This window comes from Ovis aries, chromosome 12, assembly GCF_016772045.2.
Source record: "Ovis aries strain OAR_USU_Benz2616 breed Rambouillet chromosome 12, ARS-UI_Ramb_v3.0, whole genome shotgun sequence".
NCBI classification, from domain to species: Eukaryota; Metazoa; Chordata; class Mammalia; order Artiodactyla; family Bovidae; genus Ovis; species Ovis aries.
The window spans coordinates 68706575-68727207 of NC_056065.1; the positions used below are offsets into that span (position 1 = coordinate 68706575).

General features: G+C 48.5%; 1 protein-coding gene across 1 annotated transcript in view; it reads right to left on the reverse strand.

Annotated features, from left to right (window-relative positions):
* The window catches only part of SMYD2 (SET and MYND domain containing 2), a 53688-nt gene that overhangs the window by 4929 nt on the left and 28126 nt on the right, over positions 1 to 20633 (reverse strand). Inside the window, exons 3-10 of the mRNA XM_015099365.3 lie at positions 17741 to 17851; positions 15057 to 15117; positions 14215 to 14339; positions 8650 to 8717; positions 5821 to 5923; positions 2327 to 2437; positions 1514 to 1634; positions 330 to 504 (exon numbers count right to left, since the gene is read on the reverse strand). Coding sequence (XP_014954851.2) covers positions 330 to 504; positions 1514 to 1634; positions 2327 to 2437; positions 5821 to 5923; positions 8650 to 8717; positions 14215 to 14339; positions 15057 to 15117; positions 17741 to 17851 — 875 coding nt within the window. The remainder of the gene's footprint in view (positions 1 to 329; positions 505 to 1513; positions 1635 to 2326; positions 2438 to 5820; positions 5924 to 8649; positions 8718 to 14214; positions 14340 to 15056; positions 15118 to 17740; positions 17852 to 20633) is intronic.

Below are 20633 nucleotides of genomic sequence, written 5' to 3' on the forward strand. Positions count from 1 at the left end.
GCCGGTGGCTTTTCCACACTGGTCTGAATTAACTCCAGTGAACAGTGCATCCTGGACGGGTCCTAGAAGGGATCCTGCCCCAGCCCTCCCCTCACCCGGTGTCACCTCAACCTGCCTCCCTGGGTGTCTCTTCCGGGTGGTGGAGGGCACAGGCTGGGCCCAGGGGAGGCACCCTGAGCCTGCACCTGCAGATGTCATGGAGAGGAGAGAAAGCTGCTCCTGGCCCGCTCCAACATGGCAGTGTGAAGACTCGGGACGGCCAACGGGCACATTCCAAACCACCCAACTCTACTCCGAGCTACGCTGATGGGAAGAGCCCGTGCAGTCACCTGTAGGGCTGGATGATTTTCTGCCCGTACCGCAGGGCTCCCTCCCAGTCCTGCATGTACAAGCAGACGCCCATGGCCTGGTACATCATGTGCAGCATGTACACGTTAGTGTCCTCGAACACGCAGCTCATCTTCTCCTGGCTGAGCTCGCAGATCTCCAGCAGCTCACTAGGGGGTGCTGTGGAGTCAAGGAACCAACCGGCCTGGCAGTTCACGAGGATGCTTCCCAAGGGCGGAGGGCGGGGAGGGGGGAGAGGGGCGGGGGGAGGGGGGAAAGGGGAGGGGGGAAAGGGGAGGGGGGAAAGGGGAGGGGGGGGGGGGGGCAGCGGAAATGGGGCAAGGAGTTACTGTTTTGCCCACTCCACCCCCAGCTACACCCTCTGAAAAAGTAAATTACAGAAAGGCAAGCAAGTGAAAGGACTCATATTTTTCTGGAAGGAAAAAAAAATCTAGGAAAAACGGAAGACCTCAGCTGTTAAACACAACTAAAGAATTTTAGCCACAGGGAACACAGCCTTCCTTCAGCTGTTAACAATGTTGATTAGAATAAAAAAATTCTTCAATCTTCTGGTTAAATCTAAATCCTCACCCAAGCTGGGAACTTTTGCTAAAGCTCTTAAGGAAGCGTTCTCCAACACAGGAAAGTTCTTTCTTACGCTCAGGAAAAAAAAGTGCCTTTCTTTAATTCCCTTTCACTGGTTTCCTTTCTTCAGTACAAATCTACCCAAGAAAACGCTATAATATGGTGGTTAAAAATATGGATTGTGCTGGCAAACCTGGGGCAAAACCTTGTCCTGCTGAACAGCGTGCCCTGGGCAAATGACCTGCTACATTTAGCCTGTTTCCACCTGTTACACAGCAAAACCCTCAGTAAGGTGCCTTGCCCAAAGGAAGATACTCAATCAGTAAGGGTCTTCAAGGAACTGTTCTCCACTTTTAGAAAATAAAAGCCGTCCAACAGGATGAGCTCCTGAGCAAACTAGTCCAACACAGAAAAATAAGGGCAACGTTGTGAAACACTGACGCAGCTGACTACAGGTCGTGGATGGCCAGTAAGTCTTCACCCTGGCCATCCTTTAATAGGAAACGTCTTGCCTTCAATACTCAGAAACCCACCCTTCTCCTGCTTCCGGTGCCCAGCTCGCCAACGCCCCCTGTAAGACAGGGAAGGTTGCAAAGGATATATTTGTAGTGCTTGGCTCGCCGGAACTCCTCAATGACATTGCGCGCATATCTGACCATGTCGCGGATGGTTTCTGCCTTCGGGGGGTCGTTGAGCTTCCGAATTTCCACCTTGGCCTTATCCTGAGGGAAATGGCCATAGGTTACTTCCCACGGAAAACATACTGATGGGTGAATCTCTCAAATAGCACATTTTCCCACCCAGAGGTACAGGCTTGCCCCTTCTAAGGTTACGAAAGAATGAAAGGGAATCAGGCAGCGGGAAAGTTCGATATTCATTACCTACTCACAGAAAGACAATACTACTCATTTTTGAGGTGCTCCTTATCGAGGCAGGACACCTGCCTCGATGTTTGCTGTGGGCAAATATGTCTTCACACATCTATGAAGTCAAAGGAATAAAATAAGGAGGGGAGGCACTGACAAGGTAACCTGGGCGATGTCCGAGAAGATTCTGTGGAGTCTGGTGAAGAATGGGAAAGCTGGAGAATGCTGTCCACCTCCTAGTGGGTGGACCTCGCTGCTCATCTTTCTGCCTCCCCTCTCTTTGGAGCATCCATTTCTTTTAAAGAAATAGCAATTTGGCGAATCCTTCTCTTATTTGTACAATGTGATGGAAATGTTTTCATCAGCTCTGAGAATCAAGTTGGAACAGAGACCTGGTCTGACTGGATCCCCTGGGCTGTGCTAGTAAAGCAGGTTTAAAGGCTCAAAAACACAAGGAGGAGACGCCCAACTCAGGCAGGGGTGCTCGCTTGGCAGAAAGGTCCGGAGAGAGAGCCGAGTCAGCATCTGTGCTGGGAGAAGGTGCTGACCTTGTCTTTGGTGGTGCACTCCTGGCATTCACAGGTGAAGAAATAAGAATCTCTTAACCGGTCATTCCGATCTTCCGTTGGGTACAGGAGGTCAATGTAGCTGGTAAAAACCTAAAGTGAAAAAATGAAAGCATTAGTTGCTCAGTCATGCCTGGACTCTTTGTGACCCCAAGAACTGCCACCTACCAGGCTCCCCTGTCCATGGAATTCTCCGGGCAAGAACACTGGAGTGGGTTGCCACTTCCTTCTCCAGGACCCAGGGATCGAATCCCGGTCTCCTGCATTGCAGGCAGATTCTTTACCATCTGAGACACCAGAGAAGCCCGATAAAAACCTAAGGGAATCTGAAAAGTTGGTTTGCCACAGGCCAGCTCACGCTGTGTCCTCCCTGTTTGGCTCTGCAGACACTCCTGATGGTGGCTGTGAGGAGGGCCACAGCTCAGCATACAATCTTCACCCTAACACACTGAACTCCTGACTGGCACCGCTAGTGTTGTCCACCTCCTCTTACAGAATCAAAGGGTCGCTAAAGTGGTAAGTTGGAGGATTCAGAGCAGCCCTGCCTCCCTCCTCCGCAGAGAGTGAGCTGGGCTTTGGCCAAGCAGTGGATGCCGTTGTGGAAGGGAAGCAAAGGGCACCATCAGCAAAGAGTCTGCTTGGCCTTGGGATGGGGCCTCTGCTGTCTCCGCTTGGCCTTTGTTAGGCGTCTTTTATCTCACGACCTGGGATGGCTCACATGCACTGCTGGGTGGGTGGTGGGGAAGCATGAACGCGCATATGTGGACACACACACACATACACAGACACACACACACACTTCCCTTTATCCTGCACCAGCTGGCGATGGAGCAGGAAGTCAGATCAGCAGGCTGGGACAGATCAGTGCAGGAGGGCACAGCTCCTAGGCCACCAGCCCGCTGCTGCCTTACCCAGCCAGGCCGGAAAACCTGGAAAAGTCGTACCTTTGGGCTCATCAAGTCCGCCTGTCCTTGCTTTTTCCTAACAGTCTCTATAACTGAGACCTGGAGCATATGGAGGAGGCCGGCATTTAACTGCCCATTATCTACTCATTGGGACAGCACTGGCGGCTCGTCCCACACCATCAGGCAAACGTCTGATGGAACAGATGGGTGTCCCACAGCCGTCACTGTGCCAGTCACCTCGGGTGCTGGCAGGCAGGCCGGGGCGGGGACCCACACGAGCTGGGTGCTCACAGGTGCCCTGAGCTCCCCCCAGCCCGGAGGGCAGAAACGGAGACCCCTGGCTCATCGGACACCCCAGCAAATGGCTTCCTCCCCTTTGAAGGGCAGGTCACCCCCAAAGCAGCAACTCCCCCCACAAATGCGGAGGGTGAATTTCTGATGGGTGACAGCTGCCGCTGCTGCTGCTAAGTCACTTCAGTCGTGTCCGACTCTGTGCGACCTCATAGATGGCAGTCCACCAGGCTCCCCCGTCCCCAGGATTCTCCAGGCAAGAACACTGGAGTGGGTTGCCATTTCCTTCTCCAATGCATGAAAGTGAAAAGTGAAAGAGAAGTCACTCAGTATTGTCCGACCCTCAGCCACCCCATAGACTGCAGCCTTCCAGGCTTCTCCATCCATGGGATTTTCCAGGCAAGAGTACTAGAGTGGGGTGCCATGCAAAATCACAGGAAGGAGGCCTGTCCTGCCCGGTGGCCAGAGCCCACCTCAGCGCTTCAAAATGACTGATGGGCACGGGGTGCAACAGACAGAAGGGCCCAGAAGAGGGCGACAGAGGCCGCTCAGCATCACAGCTCGTGGTCCAGACACAGCCAGGACAGGTGACAACGTGCTCCAGGCAGTCCAGGAGCAGGGGCCTGGGGACTTAGGTTCTGGCTGACGGGCATCGGCTGTTTTAACAAGAGGTTCTGGGGCAGCCTCCACAAGACATTCATAAACTGAGACACCCAGGTCCTCAACAGGGTGCCCCCTGCAGGACGCATTTCCTACAGGACGGCAAGTCTGATCTGTACATGGGACCTGCGGTCCAGTTCAGCTGTGGCTTATTGACCACCACCCAGAGAAATGGAGGCTTTGATCATTTTGCCACACTAATCATATTGAAAAGATTCTAAATATCCAGACATGTAACTTTAAAAAATAGCAGTAGTGTTAGTCACTCAGTCACGTCCATCTCTTTGTGGCCCCATGGACTGTAGCCCAGTCAGGCTCCTTGGTCCATGGAATTCTCCAGGCAAGAATACTGGATTGGGTAGCCATTGCCTTCTCCAGGGGATCTTCCCAACCCAAATTATTTTAAATGAAATGTATTTAAAGTGATTACATTGCCTAAATATTCAAGTGTCTTGTTATAGACATCAGGATTTAAGAACGTATTGTATACATCTGGTCGGAGAAGGCAATGGCACCCCACTCCAGTACTCTTGCTTGAAAAATCCCATGGACAGAGGAGCCTGGTGGGCTGCAGTCCATGGGGTCGCTAAGAGTCGGACACAACTGAGCGACTTCACTTTCACTTTTCACTTTCATGCACTGGCGAAGGAAATGGCAACCCACTCCGGTGTTCTTGCCTGGAGAATCCCAGGGATGGGGGAGCCTGGTGGGCTGCCGCCTATGAGGTCGCACAGAGTCGGACACGACTGAAGTGACTTAACAGCAGCAGCATACACCTGGTAAGGGCTGGTCAGCATTCTCAAGGGGAGACACCTGACGCGGTGGTTGTGGAACCACATGGCACAGGACAGAAGGGAATCGCTGAGCAGGCTCGCCCCCTACCCCGAGGCTGGGGAGGGCAGCTCGTGGTGGCCCTGACCGCAGACTGCCTCTCCCCACCCCATCTGAATTCCATCCCCAGGAAGGGAACTGTCCCAAGGGCAGAGGTGCAGGGGATGTGATGTGAACGCACCATGTGTCATCTGGGGCTGTAACTCATTAGCTACTGCTGGGTTGCTTTGCTCTTTGGGGGGAAGAAAAACAGGCTGAAATTCACGAATCAAAAGTAAACTCCATTATTTGGAAGTGGGAACTCAGAGCCTCTAAGATTTCATTATGGTTATTTTGGCAGTCTCGTTTCTCTATAAATCTCTGTAAATCTTTGTGAGGAACTTTATTCGAATTTAATCTTCCTTGTTCCCCCCCCCCCCCCGCCCCACCCCGCCTTTGGCCACAGCTTCCCAGGTGGCGCTAGTGGTAAAGAACCCACCTGCCAATGCAGGAGATGTAAGAGACATCTAGGTTCAGTCCCTGGGTGGGGAAGATCTCTCGGAGAAGGGCATGGCAACCGACTCCAGTATTCTTGGCAGAGAATGCCATGGACAGAGGAGGCTGGTGGGCTACAGTCCATGGAATCACAAAGAGTCAGACACAACTGAGCAACTAACACTTTCACAGGTGGACACACTGAGCACCCAACGGGAGCGAAAAGTGTGGACTCCACGCCACAGGTCTGATCTTGAACCCGGAGGACCCGAGGATGGTACCCACCGCCACAGCCACCCTCAGCCACACACTCACCTCCTCTCCCGGGTGGATTTCCTGCACAGCTCTGACTTCAGCCAGGGTCCCCTTGTAGGTCACAATGACATTGGGGCAACAACTATGATTCATCAGTGCAACACTGTCAATCAAAAGAGAAAACCCAACATTCTCAGGAGGCAGATGGACTGCTCAGGTAACTCCGTGGCCACTTACTTGCTAAGTTATGGAAACTGTGTTTTTGCAGGACATTAAAAAAAAAAAACAAAAAACTAAGAGCTGGTCTAAGGGGCTATTCTGCATGCATTTATAACAAGATCTAACATCTTAAATTGGAACAATAGTGAAAAGTGAAATCTGCAATGCAAAACAGTGATAGCTAAGCCAAAAACAAAGAAAAAATAAAAACACATAATAAAGAGTGAAAACAACAAATGCCTTCCTGTTAGATGTAGGACTCAAAACTCAACACCCACAGTAAACTGCTCCTCCACCGGAGACTGTGTAAGACAAACAGGCTGTCGTTGCCAAGCAGGTTTTATATCAGAGGATGACTTCTAACATGCTGTCTTCAGATGTTGAGAAATCACCACTGGGGGAGACGCTGGCTTCCTGAGTGAGGGTGTGGGATCCCCCGAGAGACCCGGAGGGGCCCGTCTGACTCTCTGCAACCTCCATCTCCTCATCCGGAAAATTGGGCCATCAGTCGCTCCTGCTGATCGCGGGTCGCTTTACAAGGGACAGTGGGGACAGACAGTCGCCTACGCGAGGGCTTTGAGCTTTCTGGTTACATCAAGGTCAAAGTTCTGAGAACAGAAATTTCTAAACTACAGGGGAAGAGTGCTTGATCTCTGAAAACGCTGCCTTTGAAATCACAATGTTGATATGATTCTCAGCAAAAGGAATTTTTCCCCCCCAATTAAAACTGGAATCTGGGACTCAGAGGGGCACTCAGATCCATGTGTACAGCGGCTCTGGTGGCTGGGGTCACCTGCCTGGACCCTCCACGACCAGAACCCATTCTCCTGTTTGCTCCGTGAAGATCTAAAAAAGCGAGAGGTTGGAAACGGTGCAGAAGAACCACCCCAGGTTGCTGTGTCTGGGGAAGCCACTGCTAGAAGTTTCGATGAAGGGTGGGGCTGGCCTGGGGCCGGACGCGCAGCGGTTTCCTGTCTTGTCTGCGGGAAAGGTCATCTCCACCCTCCTTCCTGGCCCACCTGACTCCCTGGCAAGTCATGCACAGGGAATCAGGCCCTAGGAAATAAACAAATGCCCCAGACACTGTTCTCAACACTTTGTCGTTGGTGTTTAGTCGCTCAGCCATGTCTGACTCTTTGCGACCCCATGGACTGCAGCCTACCAGGCTCCTCTGCCCATGGGATTTCCCAGGCAAGAGTACTGGAGTGGGTTGCCCTTTCCTTTTCCAGGGGATCTTTCTGACCCAGGGATCAAACTCCTGCATTGGCAGGTGGATTCTTTACCTCTGAGCCACCAGGGAAGAAGTATTAAGTAACCAAGCTCAAAATAGACCGCTGGCTATCTTTCTCATGAAGGCAGGGGAGCTGCCTGAAGGCAGAAGACCTGACCTAACTCATGTTCTGGGTGCCGTGTTCTCGTGGCAGCCGCTGGGGTGAAGCCTCAAACACCACCATGCTGAGCCTGGTTTTCACTCTTTCAGATACAAGACGAGACATTCTAGGGCTCGTTTCAGGGCTGAAGTAGTCAACGCAAGCCGTCTAAAGAGGTCTAGTCACCTTTCTCTGTTCTCCTTCCTCTTCTCAAGGGCAAAAGTCCTAAAGAACCTCTCCTGAAACCATTTCTTCCCTCCCTGTCGGAAATCTAAATGCAGACAATTTTGGCCATAGAAACAGTAATATGACGGGAATACACTGTTCGTTTCTCTGGTTCGAGAAAGCCTGTGTAGCTTCTCAAGAGACATGCCCCTAACAGAGTTTTCTCTTTTGGACCCATATGATGCATGGAGCTGGGTATGACAGATGTGTAGGCTTCAGGTGCCATCCATGGCCAATGCGTGGGTGTTAAGGGTTTCCTGCAACTGCTCCAACCTAGAGGCAGAGGTGCCTGTAGTTTATATTAAGCAACATCACTCTAGACCAAACTAATCTCCAGTGTGGATGGACTCAGATAGGGGGTGCTGGAAGCTCTCCTTTGTTCCATCTGTGAAGCCAGGGCTTGATGTTTGGGACTGATGTATCAGGAGACTATCCTGTCCTTTAAACAGATAACGGCAAAGCCATGCTTGGCAGAGCTGTAACGTTAAAGTCAGAGCTGTAACGATTTCCACTGGTCAACTGACTGGCCTTTCTTGAATTACTTGTATATTCCTGAGGTTAAGAAAAATCCTATAGGTCTGTGAAATTTATCCCTAGTTCACTACTTTAGCATACTGTCCCTCCAAAATGTGCTGTTTCTATACTGGTATATTTCAAAAAAGGACAGATAGGGAAGGAGCTTATATAGTCCCTACGTACGTCTACAGTCAATTCCCAGCAATTAATGTTTTCCTTTGAGTGAAAGAAACCCAAAGATTTCCAGAACCACAGCTATGCAAAAAAGCAAATTTCTCAGCAGGACCTGGGTTGTTTCTTCTATGCGCACTCTGAAATATTCTTTAATAACAGCTCTCTACCTAGCAGGACTTAACAAGCAACTGTTCTCTTAACTACTACCTTCAGATCCTTAAATGCAGGGGAAATATTTTGAAATCTGGCAGAATTAAAAAGGGGATTTAATTCACTCAGAGTTTCATGTCTGCCACATGCAGCTAGGGAGGTTATTGGAAATTTTAAAAAAAAAATCAGTGTTAAATAAGTAATAAGGAAAGAGATGAAGTCACACTCAGCCTACTCAGGAAATATTGCTGATCCCAAATGAGAAAGTTCTTCATCTTCGATTGTGAAGCCATTACAGTTAACCTGCGGTGAGAAAGGGGAGAGAGAGAAAGGGGGAAAAATGAGCTAAAGCTTCTTTCTGGATAGAAATCACCTCTTTAGCTGGGAAGACGTTTGGTTTAGTGATCGGAACACCTCTTTTGAACAAGGTATCCTACGTTCAGACACTACTTACCGAGCGGTCTCACGTGTAAACAGATACAAGCTGAACTGTCAAGTCTGAAGCATCTAGTCCAGCCCACCTGCCCGTGGTGGCGGAAGGTCACAAAGCACCACTAAGGCTCCAAGGACTCAAGTCTGCAGAGCTGCATGGGAGCCCGGACATGTCACTCTAACCCCAGTTCTGCCCCAGGTCTGGAGTGGGATCTCAAGCCCGTCACTGTGTCCCTTCTGTGCTCAGTCTTCTTCTGCTAAAAAAAGAAGCCACTTGATCTGGTACCTCGCTCATAAGGTGAGGTGGTACATCTGACAGGCTTTACACAGCTAATCTAACTGCTGTCCATCCCCTTGAGAGGCAGGGAGACCAAGACCCTGAAGCTAGGGCGCTGCGAATGTCCCTTCCTGCCTCAGACACATCAACCACTGGCCACCTACTCATCTGTGGCAGGAAGTATTACCCTGAAAATCACCAAGGGCAGCTCTCAGCATCCCAGAAGTCAAGCTTAGAGCTGGTGGGCTGAAGATGAAGACTATACATCTCCAACTTTAGGCTGTTCCATAAACTCACTCTTTGCACATTCACCGAGGAAACCTTATATGCTGGGCGCTCTGCAGAGAAGGAAGACCAGGCCAAATCTGCACCCTCCAGGAACACCCAGGCCACTGGGAGACAGCTCAGTGAGGGTTTTTCATTTGTACCTACAACTTCACAGCTGGAAGGGAACTCTGTCCCTTTACTTCTCAGATGATGAAACTAAGGTCAGAGAAGGGCAGTGACTCGACCAAAGCCAGCAGCAAAGGTTGAGAGCCCACCTCTTCCCGTGCTGCTAAGAGGCTGTCTGTGAAGCATGCATGCTGAACAATTCCACCCCGTGAGCTGCAGTCAGGCTCTTCCCCATCAGACACACAGCACGGCTGTGTTTCAGGCCAAGGGATGAGCTTTGTGAAACACTACTTTGCTGAGCGCTTAGTCCAGACTACCCACTGGGCTGGGTGCTGCACATTGACCCTCCCTCAAATCTACAATACTATCCCATTTTACAGATGGGGAAATTGAGGCCCAGGGAGGTCAATGATTAAGTAATGCAAGGCCATATAAGTAGCAAGTGGCAGAAAAGGAGTCAAAAGTCAAACTAGGCATTCTAATAGTGAGGCTGTCAGAAACACAAGTGTGTCTTTTCACCATACCATGCTTCTTCTAAAATTGTTCTGATCTCTGATTCTTCTGGTTGTAATTTTACTTAAAAGCAAAGGGCCTGTGTCAAAGGCTTGGAAATCTTGGTACATAGAGAAGTAAAGAATCCGATGGGTTTGACTTACAGCTTTAACCATTCGATACATTTACAACCAGTATTTACGATTTTCAACGCAAAAAGAGATGACTGCAGTGAGTAAAACAATATACAGTCTTTGGAATCCTGAGGTGTCAGGCATTTTTATGTAGAAAACACAGCATACTGTGTTTTGTGTGGGCCTCAGGTACTCTAACCTCTTCTGTCATCAGGACATTCACCAACCATCATTCACCAGGGACCACCAACCAACATCGGGTTAAGAGTAAATCAGGATTTTCATTCATTCAGCTAAATTTACTGAGGCCTGAACTATGCGTCCTGCACCTGACCAGGTACTGAGGGATCTATACGCAGTCTCGGATTGGGATACTAACATGCCTCGGCCGTGTCTGGTTCCCATAGGACAACAACAAATTTTGCAAAGTGGAAGAAGGCGTGTAAGAATGTAGCAATTTTCACAATGGATCTCTGGACTGACAGCTCCTGACTAGCTCTGAAGGGTGAGGGCCCCAGACATGCGCCTTTGCTTTGTAATCTCTTCCTCTGTAAGGACCGTTTGTAATTCCAAATTCCTTCCGGCTTGATGTTCACGCCCACGGGCCCCTTTATTCCCTTTCCCTGTCCTCTTACTGTGAGGGAGAGTGCGTTTCCACCACAAAGAAAGACTCCTGTGAACGCAGGTGTCATCGGGGAGCTGGCGGTGAGGTTCAAGCCTAATCGCCTAGCAATTTGCTTGCGAGCCTTCCCTCCCTTCTGAAAGATCCCTAGGGAAGAAAAGTGAACTTGCCTGTTAAGAAAGATGCATAGGCCATCGTCTTTTTTTTTTTTTTTTCCGAGTCAAATCAGGCGTAAGTGCCTTGCTGAAGCTATTCTCATAATTAGCATTTAGACTAGATGTAGGCTGCACACCAAAAAAACATTTCCCAACCATGCATATGCTCCTGGTGATTAAAATGCGCCTCGGTGCTGTCGAAGGAGCGCAGTCACCTTCTGCTGCCAGCTGCTGCTGGGCCACGAGTTAACCCACAACAGCCTCCCACGAACCAGACAGGAAAGGGCTCCAAGGCCAGAGGGGAGGACATGCGGGGGGCAGGGGGAGGGCGCTGAGCAGCAGGGCCAGAGGGGCTGGGGCTGGGACAGCGCTTTCCACCTGCGCTTCAGAGTTTTCTTTGGGGATACCGAATGTCCCCTTTCAAATTTGTATGTGAGAAAAGGCATGAAGGTGCGTGTGTATGTACATCGGTGTGTATGTGCACCGTCTCAGAGTGGATATTATGATTTGATTAATATGAAAGTCAAAGTCACTCAGTCGTCGCTGACTCTTTGCGACCCCATGGACTGTATAGTCCATGGAATTCTCCAGGTCAGAATACTGGGGCGGGTAGTCTTTCCCTTCTCCAGGGAATGATATCTCCATTAATTATATTGATTAATATAAAGCCTTTGAAAAAACTACTTACCTATATTTACATATGTGTGTGCGTGTGTCTGTATCTATCCCCTGAATACTCTAAGTCAGTCCAAATTTCAAGGACTCTGAGTGACTTTCAGCACAAATTTAACAGTTCTATTTTTGACAACAAAGGTCCATCTAGTCAAAACTATGGTTTTTCCAGTGGTCATGTATGGATGTGAGAGTTGGACTGTAAAGAAGGCTGAGCACTGAAGAACTGATGCTTTGGAACTGTGGTGTTGGAGAAGATTCTTGAGAGTCCCTTGGACTGCAAGGAGATCCAGCCAGTCCATACTAAAGGAAATCTGTCCTGAATATTCATTGGAAGGTCTGATGCTGAAGCTGAAACTCCATTACTTTGGATACCTGATGCGAAGAACTGACTCATTTGAAAAGACCCTGATGCTGGAAAAGATTGAAGGCGGGAGGAGAAGAGGACGACAGAGGACGAGATGGTTGGATGGCATCACTGACTCGATGGACATAGTTTGAGCAAGTTCCGGGAGTTGGTGATGGACAGGGAAGCTCGGCATGCCGCAGTCCATGGGATCGCAAAGAGTCGGACACAACTGAGCGACTGAACTGAACTGATTTGTGACATCAACTGCCTTGATTTTTGGTAAGTATGGTCCCATATCTACAATGTCAACACTGAGAAGGCCCATCAGCATGCACCACTCTGTTGCTGGAAGTGAAAAGATACCTTATGTTTACTTCATCACTCTTTCTTTCTCACAAAACCATGCCTCATCTAATCCAGAAAAGTCATATATCCAAGTTTTTCTAAAAATGTAATAGGAGAAGTCAATTCCTCCACTGTGTACTGTTACCCAAATCCATTGCCTTAGCATGGGTAGGGAAATACGCTGTAATCCCAGGATAATATAATGAAATCAGGAAGGTTTTTCATTATGTCTAATTTAACACCCATGACTTGAACCCATTTTCTCTTTTACTGAGAACAGCATTTTTTTCTGATTATGACAGTCATATAACAAAAAAAACCCCACATAAACATAAAGTCTATTAAGGAACTCATCAAACTGTTCTCACTAGTTCTCACTGGGGGATGAAGTAGGTCAGTGAAGTGGTGAAGACTCACCTCTTTCCTTATAGGAGCAATTTTTAAAGTGGGAGAACTATGGGTGCTTTTCATCTTCTCTTCTTTTCACTATTTTCTTAAGTTACAATACTCACTGTAGAAAATCCAGAAAAATCACCCCCAAAAAAGTAAAAAGTTTCCACGACTCATGAGATAACTAATGGTGAACTTCCATTTAAGCTTTTTTTTTAACCAAAGTAAATTTTCATATTACATATTTTTCCCCGGCTTTTACACTTGACGTTATGTCATCAGCGTTTCACATATCTTTGCTCTTTGAAATATAATTTATAAAGGCTATATAAACTTTAATTGACAATCTAAGCCATGATTTACCTAATGACTACTGCTGACCATTTATAACATGTATTTCCTTTGCCTTTTTCCCCTTTCTTTTTGGTTTCATGTTTTTTAAAAAGAACCACACAGCAAACAATTTGCATGTCAATTTTTGTCCATAATTTCTGACTACTTCTTAGGATAGAGTCCTAAAAATGGAATTAGTGACTCAAAGAGTACCGAGGTGATGCTGACTCTCTTCTAAGACGACAGTGTGTAAGTACCCACCCGAGCTTTTTCTCCTGTCTAGACACTGAAGGCAGGGGAGTGTAGCGACTTGCGCCCACAAAACAGTATTCCAGTGTTTCTCCCTCTGCGAAGGTCACCTTCAACTACACATTCGGCTTGTAGGGGAAAACACAAGCGTATGTTAGGGAGAGAAATCTGATCTGGTGAGTCAGGCCAGGAAGAGCCACCCTCACAGAAACAGGAGGAAGGATGCGGCCACACGCGTCCAGCCCAGGGTGCTGACCACATTGTCTTCTCCTGTCCTGGCCAAGTCCAGCCAAGCCTCAGCCTTTCCAAAAGGTTGGTCGTCAGTTCCTTGATGCATTTAAGTGGCTCTTGTCTAGAAGTCTAATTTTTTTTTTTTTAATCCTATCTGATTTTGGTAAATCTAGGCTTCTAGTCTACACAGGATTACTTAGCAATCATCGGGAAAGACCTACTGTACCTAGACCCACTCAGGCTCCTCTCTGTGATGTCTGTCCTTCCTGGCCATCTGTATTTGCCTCTGCTTTATCAACACAGTGTTGGTAAGAGTAAAAAAAGAAAGAATAAAGAAAAACAAAAACCTACAATCCACTACTGTCAGACGGGAAGGTTTAAGAGAAGAGTAAAATTGAATGTAGGAATCTCAAATGGTCTTTCCATCCAAAGGTGTTGCAGTCTCCCACAGTTCTGGGACCCTGGCAACTCTGTTTGCATAAACTCTTTCTGCAGCAAGAGGCACAGGGAGGGTGGATTTCCTACGCTCCACCATCGGTGAGGGCCAGCACAGACAGGACCCTGATCTGCTCAAGGTCAGTTTAGGCAAAACATGGACCAAGATGTCAAGAACTGTATCAGGTAGGCATCATTCTGCTTTCATTCATCTTCACCAGCTATGTGCTGGGAGAGGGACACTGGCAGGGAAAGGCTAAACTAAGTGTCGCCTGACACTCGCGTGCTTACCTGGGCAAAGAGCACTACTAGGCTATCGTTGTCGGGGAACTCAAGGTGCTTGGAGTAAAAGTGATGGAGAGCAGCAATGTCACTCTGAATCAAATCCCTCTTCTCATTGTCTAATTTATCCAGATCTGTGGATAAACAAACCATTATTCAGCACGTAGAAAACTCTGGATCTCTAGCTATACATCCTTTCAGTACTATCAACGGCATAGAGAGAAAGAAAAAAAAAAAAAAAAAAACACGTGGAGCCCCCAGGAAATATTATCCCTCCTCCCTTGGTCTAACTAATAAGCCCTAGGGCAAAAAGAGCATGCCATTTCTTCCTTCTCTTCCTCTGACAAATGGAAGTCACTCAGGACAGGGAATTTCAACTGACCATTAACAGTGAGGTCAGGAATAGTGGCAGTGACTGATAACCAGCCTTGGTCTAGTCAAGGGTCCCCCAATTGGCCCCAGAGTCTGTATCATGATGGAGAAAGTGGACAGCCCCTGATTTAATGCCTCCAGTAAGGACATCAGCTGTGTACAGGACTGCAATTCAGCAAAGATCCAAAAAATATTCAACATGCCAGGAGAGCCAGCAAGAGATAGCTCAGGATGTAATAATTTATCCTGCAAGTTCGCACTTCCCCTTAATTATTTCCTAGCAATCCTGTCAACTGAGGGGGCGGGGGGAAGTTATAGTCCATTTTCCAAAACAGCACACAAGTCAAAATAAAAACTGATAACTATAAAATCCCCACCACCACAAAGAACCCAGCTATCCCTTCCTTCTTTCAATCCTGTCTAATCCACAGAAAACATGTGGCTGAAATAATTCCTCAGCCAGTCACAGACAGACTTACGTGACTCAAACTCCTTCACGGCTAACAATTTCTCTGAAGGTGTTCTCTCTGGGTGGATTTTCTAGTAATTGGGGAAGAAATCACACAGTTACAGACGGCAACAACTTGTGCAAAAAACAGTGCTTTCACGCTTACATCAACATGAAGAAAAAAGCAACGGTTCTAAATGAAGTAAAGAGGAAGCCAAGGATTCTGCCATTTGGGCTCTGAGAGCATTTGCCCAACGTCCAAACCCAAAGGACTCTTTTGAAAAGCTTTTAAAAGCATCGGCTGCGTTCCTAACACCCTGATAATGCTATGCACACAGTAGGCTCAAAAATGCTTGTTATGGGAAAGAACAGTGGCTAGAAAACAACTTTTTAGGGCCCCGACTTAAAAGGACCGAGTCTACAGATGAGCCATCCCATTTATTATCTCTCCTTCTAAAAAGGAACAAAATCAACACCCCCCCATCCATTTTACACTTTCTTTAAGCATAGGCTAAAATGATCTCAAATTCCTGCGTTTCAAAAAGAACACTTTCGGTTGTATCCGTGAGCCGAGATTCACTTGAAACGTGTTGCCGGCTTTGTTCTAGACACCCCAAGAGGAGCTGACAATAGTAAATCCGCCAGGCTTTGAGAACATGAATAAACTTGGTGTTGACAAGAGTTCAAACGCAGAGCTCAAGAGCCGGCCCAAGGCCGTGTCTTTGTAATCGGGCTATTCAGCTTGAGGATACAGGTGGTCCACCCAGGCGTGCTCACCTCCCTAGTTAACATGTTACGCTTCCCCTCGGTAGTTGGGTAGCCTGTCCCCCTCCTGAAACCTTTGCAAGTGACTAGAATACAAATGGTCTGTTTTTTTAATCATTAAGTCCTACAGAGATAAAAAGATGGCCAGGTAACTTTTCATTTAATAGACTATTAGTGGTAGCAGTAATTATAATAACAGTTGAATGAAACTGGTATAAACTCATCATAGCTTTCAGACTACCCTCCTGGGGCCAAAACATTTCAATAGTTCTTTTTTGGAGTGGAAATCTTCCCATTCATAGGATCCATTTCTATAAGATTAGTAAGTCATTTTGCCTGGGAAAACTTTTCATTCAGAAAAGGGCACCAGCTCCTTCTGAATTCTTAACCACCACACTTTCAATAATGTCAGGAGATGGGGCCTGGGGAGAACCAGGAGACTGGTCACTCAATCCTGGCAAGGTGCTTACGGATTGAATCTGATGGCTTATTTACCCTGACACCTTGGTGGCTCAGACGGTAAAGAATCTGCCTGCAATGCGTGAGACCCAGGTTCGATTCCTGAGTCAGGAAGATCCCTTCAAGAAGGAAACGGCAACCCACTCCAGTACTCTTGCCTGGAGAATCCCAGGGACAGAGGAGCCTGGTGGGACTACAGTCCATGTGGTCGCAAAGAGTCGGACACGACTGAGCAACTAACGCACACCCACATACACTCACCCAGTCACACCATTTTCTCCTACCCTTTTCTTCCGACCAAGTACTTGGCCTGTATTTAAAGACAACTGTGAGCAAGGAACCAAAAGTTAACCTCCTCCAGCGAAAACAATTCTGACTTTTCGTTCCCACTCTAAAGGCCAGCCTTGAGTGCCTCTGGTTACCCTGAGCGGGCGAAGTGGCATTTCATCAAGCACCTGACCCAGGCTGAACATAACGAAACTATGACCTCAGAGGTTCAAAATGTTCTACTTCTGTTTACGAGGTCGAGGAGCCTAACTTGGTCTGGGGACAGATTTGAGTCGACCATTATGATCACGTTTGGTTTCGATCAAAAAAAAAAGAAAACAAAAGTTTTTAAATGGAGGGAGGTGTGGTAAGGGAAGACAGAAGGGGCAGATGAAATTTCAGCTTTAAGATTTCCAGTACAGAGGCCCTGCCCGCAGCTTATCACTGGCAAGCAGCTCTGTGGACATTCGCCTTTCAAGCTCCGTGCAGCCCATTTCACCGTCACAAGGACACATCTTGTGGCATTTTCCTCCCCTCCATTTAAGCTGGTCCTGTCAAGATCAGGTGTCTTATTATCATGCAATCAGTACGGGACTGAGCCAAAAAGGGGTCAGGACAGCCAGCCCTGGCTTCATCTTTGGAGGAAACTGTTGATGGCCACATCGTTCCCACCCCACCTCCCCGGCCTTGATTTTTACTTTTCCACTCCTCTTGTTTCTCTCCCAGCAGGTGCCATGCTGGTTATCTCACCCCATTCCCTGCCCGCCGAGGCAGGACAAGTATGGAGACAGGGAAGAGCAGGAGCCAGCCCAGGACGGGGGGTGAGGGGAGGTGGCAGCAGGGGTGCATGCTGTAAGAGAAGGAAAGAGGGGACCTCCCAAAGCTTTGAAGGCCAGTCTGGTTCCCTAGGACGCTCTCATTACTGTCACTCAGGTTTTCATGCCCTGAGAGGCCGTATTTTTCTATGCAAACCTGTCTCATATAAAAGCTCAGAACTTAGCAGCGGCTATGTTCCCGGCCGGGGATGAGTGACATCCTAGGTGCACAAGGCAGACAAGCCAGCTCACTCCTGGAGCCTTGCACTCATCTCTGTCCATAGGAACGTGACGGGAAATGCGGTCCCAGAATGCTGAGCGAGAGATGATCACCACGGGTCACTCACTCATCTTTCTGACCTCAGAGTAAAAAAATAAAACACACTTGAACCTGTTCCCAATTCCTCACCTGTTTGGCCAGAATCCTTGCTGTCAACCTTACAGTCTCGGAGGGATTCCAATTTTCCCCAAAAACAACCATGGGAGAACATTCCAGCTTGTGCATGGGCCAATCTTCTCTCTGGGAAAGTTAAAAAAAAATATATCACACACACACATGTGCATGCACGCACACACACACACACACACACACACACAGACACGGCAATAAAGTTCGAAACAAGAGGATGCAGCAAGTTCTCCTAGTTGAGGTCAAGTGAAATATGTTTCCTTTTGGAAAACACGACGGTGCTCACAAAAGTTAGAGACGAAAACATCCTTTAAGATAGACGTGGCTGTATGACCTTGACTCAGGCCTGGCTGAGCTTGCTGGCAAGAGAAAATCTGCTTTGTGTGGTTTCCTCAAGCATCTCACGCCCCTCACTATTCCGAACACCACGCACACCTTTGCATTATCTGTGGACGCTGTCATGCCAGTCACGGGGTGAGTGACTTGGGTATCAGCTGTTGGTCTGGCTCTGCTCCCTACGGTTCTGGTCTGGTTCTGTTCTCACATGAGGGCAAATAACTGAGAAGTGACATCCACAGCACCTCATCCTCTTCTATGGGTGATAAAATCCTACCAGAGACGAGGGCTTGATCAAGGACCCGTGAAAAGTCTGGCCAGGGCAACTCTCGGGAATATTTAGGACACAGACTCCCTGAAAAGTCACTGGATAAAAGAGGAAAACTGGACGCCTTTCTAACACCGGTCTCAATGCTTTTTGCCCCAGGCTGCGGGGTGAAGGGCATGTGCTCACTCCTCGAAGGGTGGAGATGCCCCTTTCGCGACGGGAAGACTGGGGAAGGAGGAGGGTGGGGTGCTGGGGAGGAATGCACTGAGGACCGGGGCGTAAAGGACGATGCTGGTGCTGGTAACAGGGTCAGCGGGGGATGGCTGGGAACTGGCTGAGCCACTCAGGCTCTGATAAAAACCAGCTGTGGTGGTGCGATGGGCTTGGCCGTGGGAGCGGACTCAGTGGAAGTCTGCAGACACTCCTTGCTGCAACGGAACTGGGTACCATTGTGGGCTTCCCTCTGCCTCTCCTGCCTCAGAAAGGGGCAAGTCTGACTTTTCCAATGCTCAGGCCAGAAACCTGGAGACTTCCTGGCCGCCTCTCTCTCCCCCACACTCCATGTTCACCTTTCCAGTGAATCCATCCTGTCTGCCTGCAGAATACACTCAGCCTCTGATCATTTCCCACCCGCACCTTCCTCACTGGGTGGCAGACCCTACACCTACGCCGTGACGGCTCCCTCTGCCTCCTACCTGGACACCTGCTTCTGCCCCCTCCACCCCCCACCCCACCCCTAGCTCCGCTCCAGAGAGCAACCGGAGTAATCGATTCTGAAAAACACAACTCAGATCCTGCATTCACGGCTCAGCATGCTTTAATGGCTTCTCCCCTCGGAGCAAAAGGCCAGGCTGTAATGATGACTCACGAGGCCACACGTGGTAGGAGCTGACTCTCTGCTACTCTGAGCTCATCACCCCCACCACGCTCCCCTACCTCACTCCACCCGGCCACCATGTCTCTTCGCTGCTCCCTGGAGCGACCACGCTTGCTCCTGCCTTGAGAGCTTTGGCACTTGCTGCATTTCCTGGAGAGATACCTCTTCCCCAGACGTCCTGTTGGCTCCCTCCCTCCTCCATGTCTCTGCTCTGATGCCCCTTTTCAAGGTACCCTCCCCAAACCAGTGCTCTCCCCCCACCACTCTCCCTTTTCCTTGCTTTATGTGTCTACCTGACATATTTATTACACACTGATTAGATGTTTGGTTTACTACGTTTTCCCCCCTGCCCCCACTATTCATCTGCCCAGAACCTAGAACTGTGCCTGACAGTCACTAAGCACTCAATAAAGTTGTTGAATGAATGACGATGTCTCCCTCCCCACGGCCAAGAAGGAAAGACACACTGTCACTTAATGATTTAATGCAGCCCCCGTGGCACAGACCCTGGGCTCAAGCACTTGCCAAGGTGTTCTGCAGAGTTAAATAACAGCATGCCGAATATAACCAAGAGCAAGAAGAGACAGAAATGACAAGATATACACAAGGGAGAAGAGGATCTGTTTTTAGCCAAAGCCTAAAACGAGAGCTCGGTGATGAAGCAACGAGGTAGGAACAGGTAGGTTCAGCTCCCAGCAGACAAACCGACTCCGCACACAAATGCAAAGCAAAAAGGGAAAGACAACAAGGGCTTCTGGCCCTGGGGCATCCGAAGGAAGTGAAGAACGCTAGTGGGGGACAGACGGGCAACTGACGCCTATGAACACACACAGGAATTTCACTGTGACCCTAGCTGTGCTAAGAAAAGGTGTTTGCATGGCCTTAAACATGCTAGTTTCCTGAAGTATACATGGTGTCTTTGGCGTTTAACAACGAGCTTCGGTGAGAAAAAAGTTTAACATTTCTTAATATGACTTATGTGTTTTTAATACAATTTAATTAATACGAATATAAATAAATAAATACGAACACACAATGCTGACATCTATTGATGTTAATGTCCTCCAGGGAAGAGAACCTCACTACAGCGCACGCTGTGGGGGAGAGCAGAGCTCTATTTAGCAAGAGGAGACTGGCCTGGGGCTCGGGGAGACCTGCATTCTCACCCCACCCTCCAGCGAAGCAGCTATGTCACACCAGACAGTCCTCTTAATCCCTCTGCCTGTGTATCCTCGGCTGTAAATAACATGATCCCTAAGTTACTTAGCAGGTCTGGAATTCCGAGTCTACGATTGTATGCCTTCCAACAGTGATAATCAGACACAAAGCTTGAAGCCTACCATTATCAGGCATTCATGCAACCACAAAGGGTCGTTGTGAGGATCCAATAAACAAGCTAACCCACAAGAAGC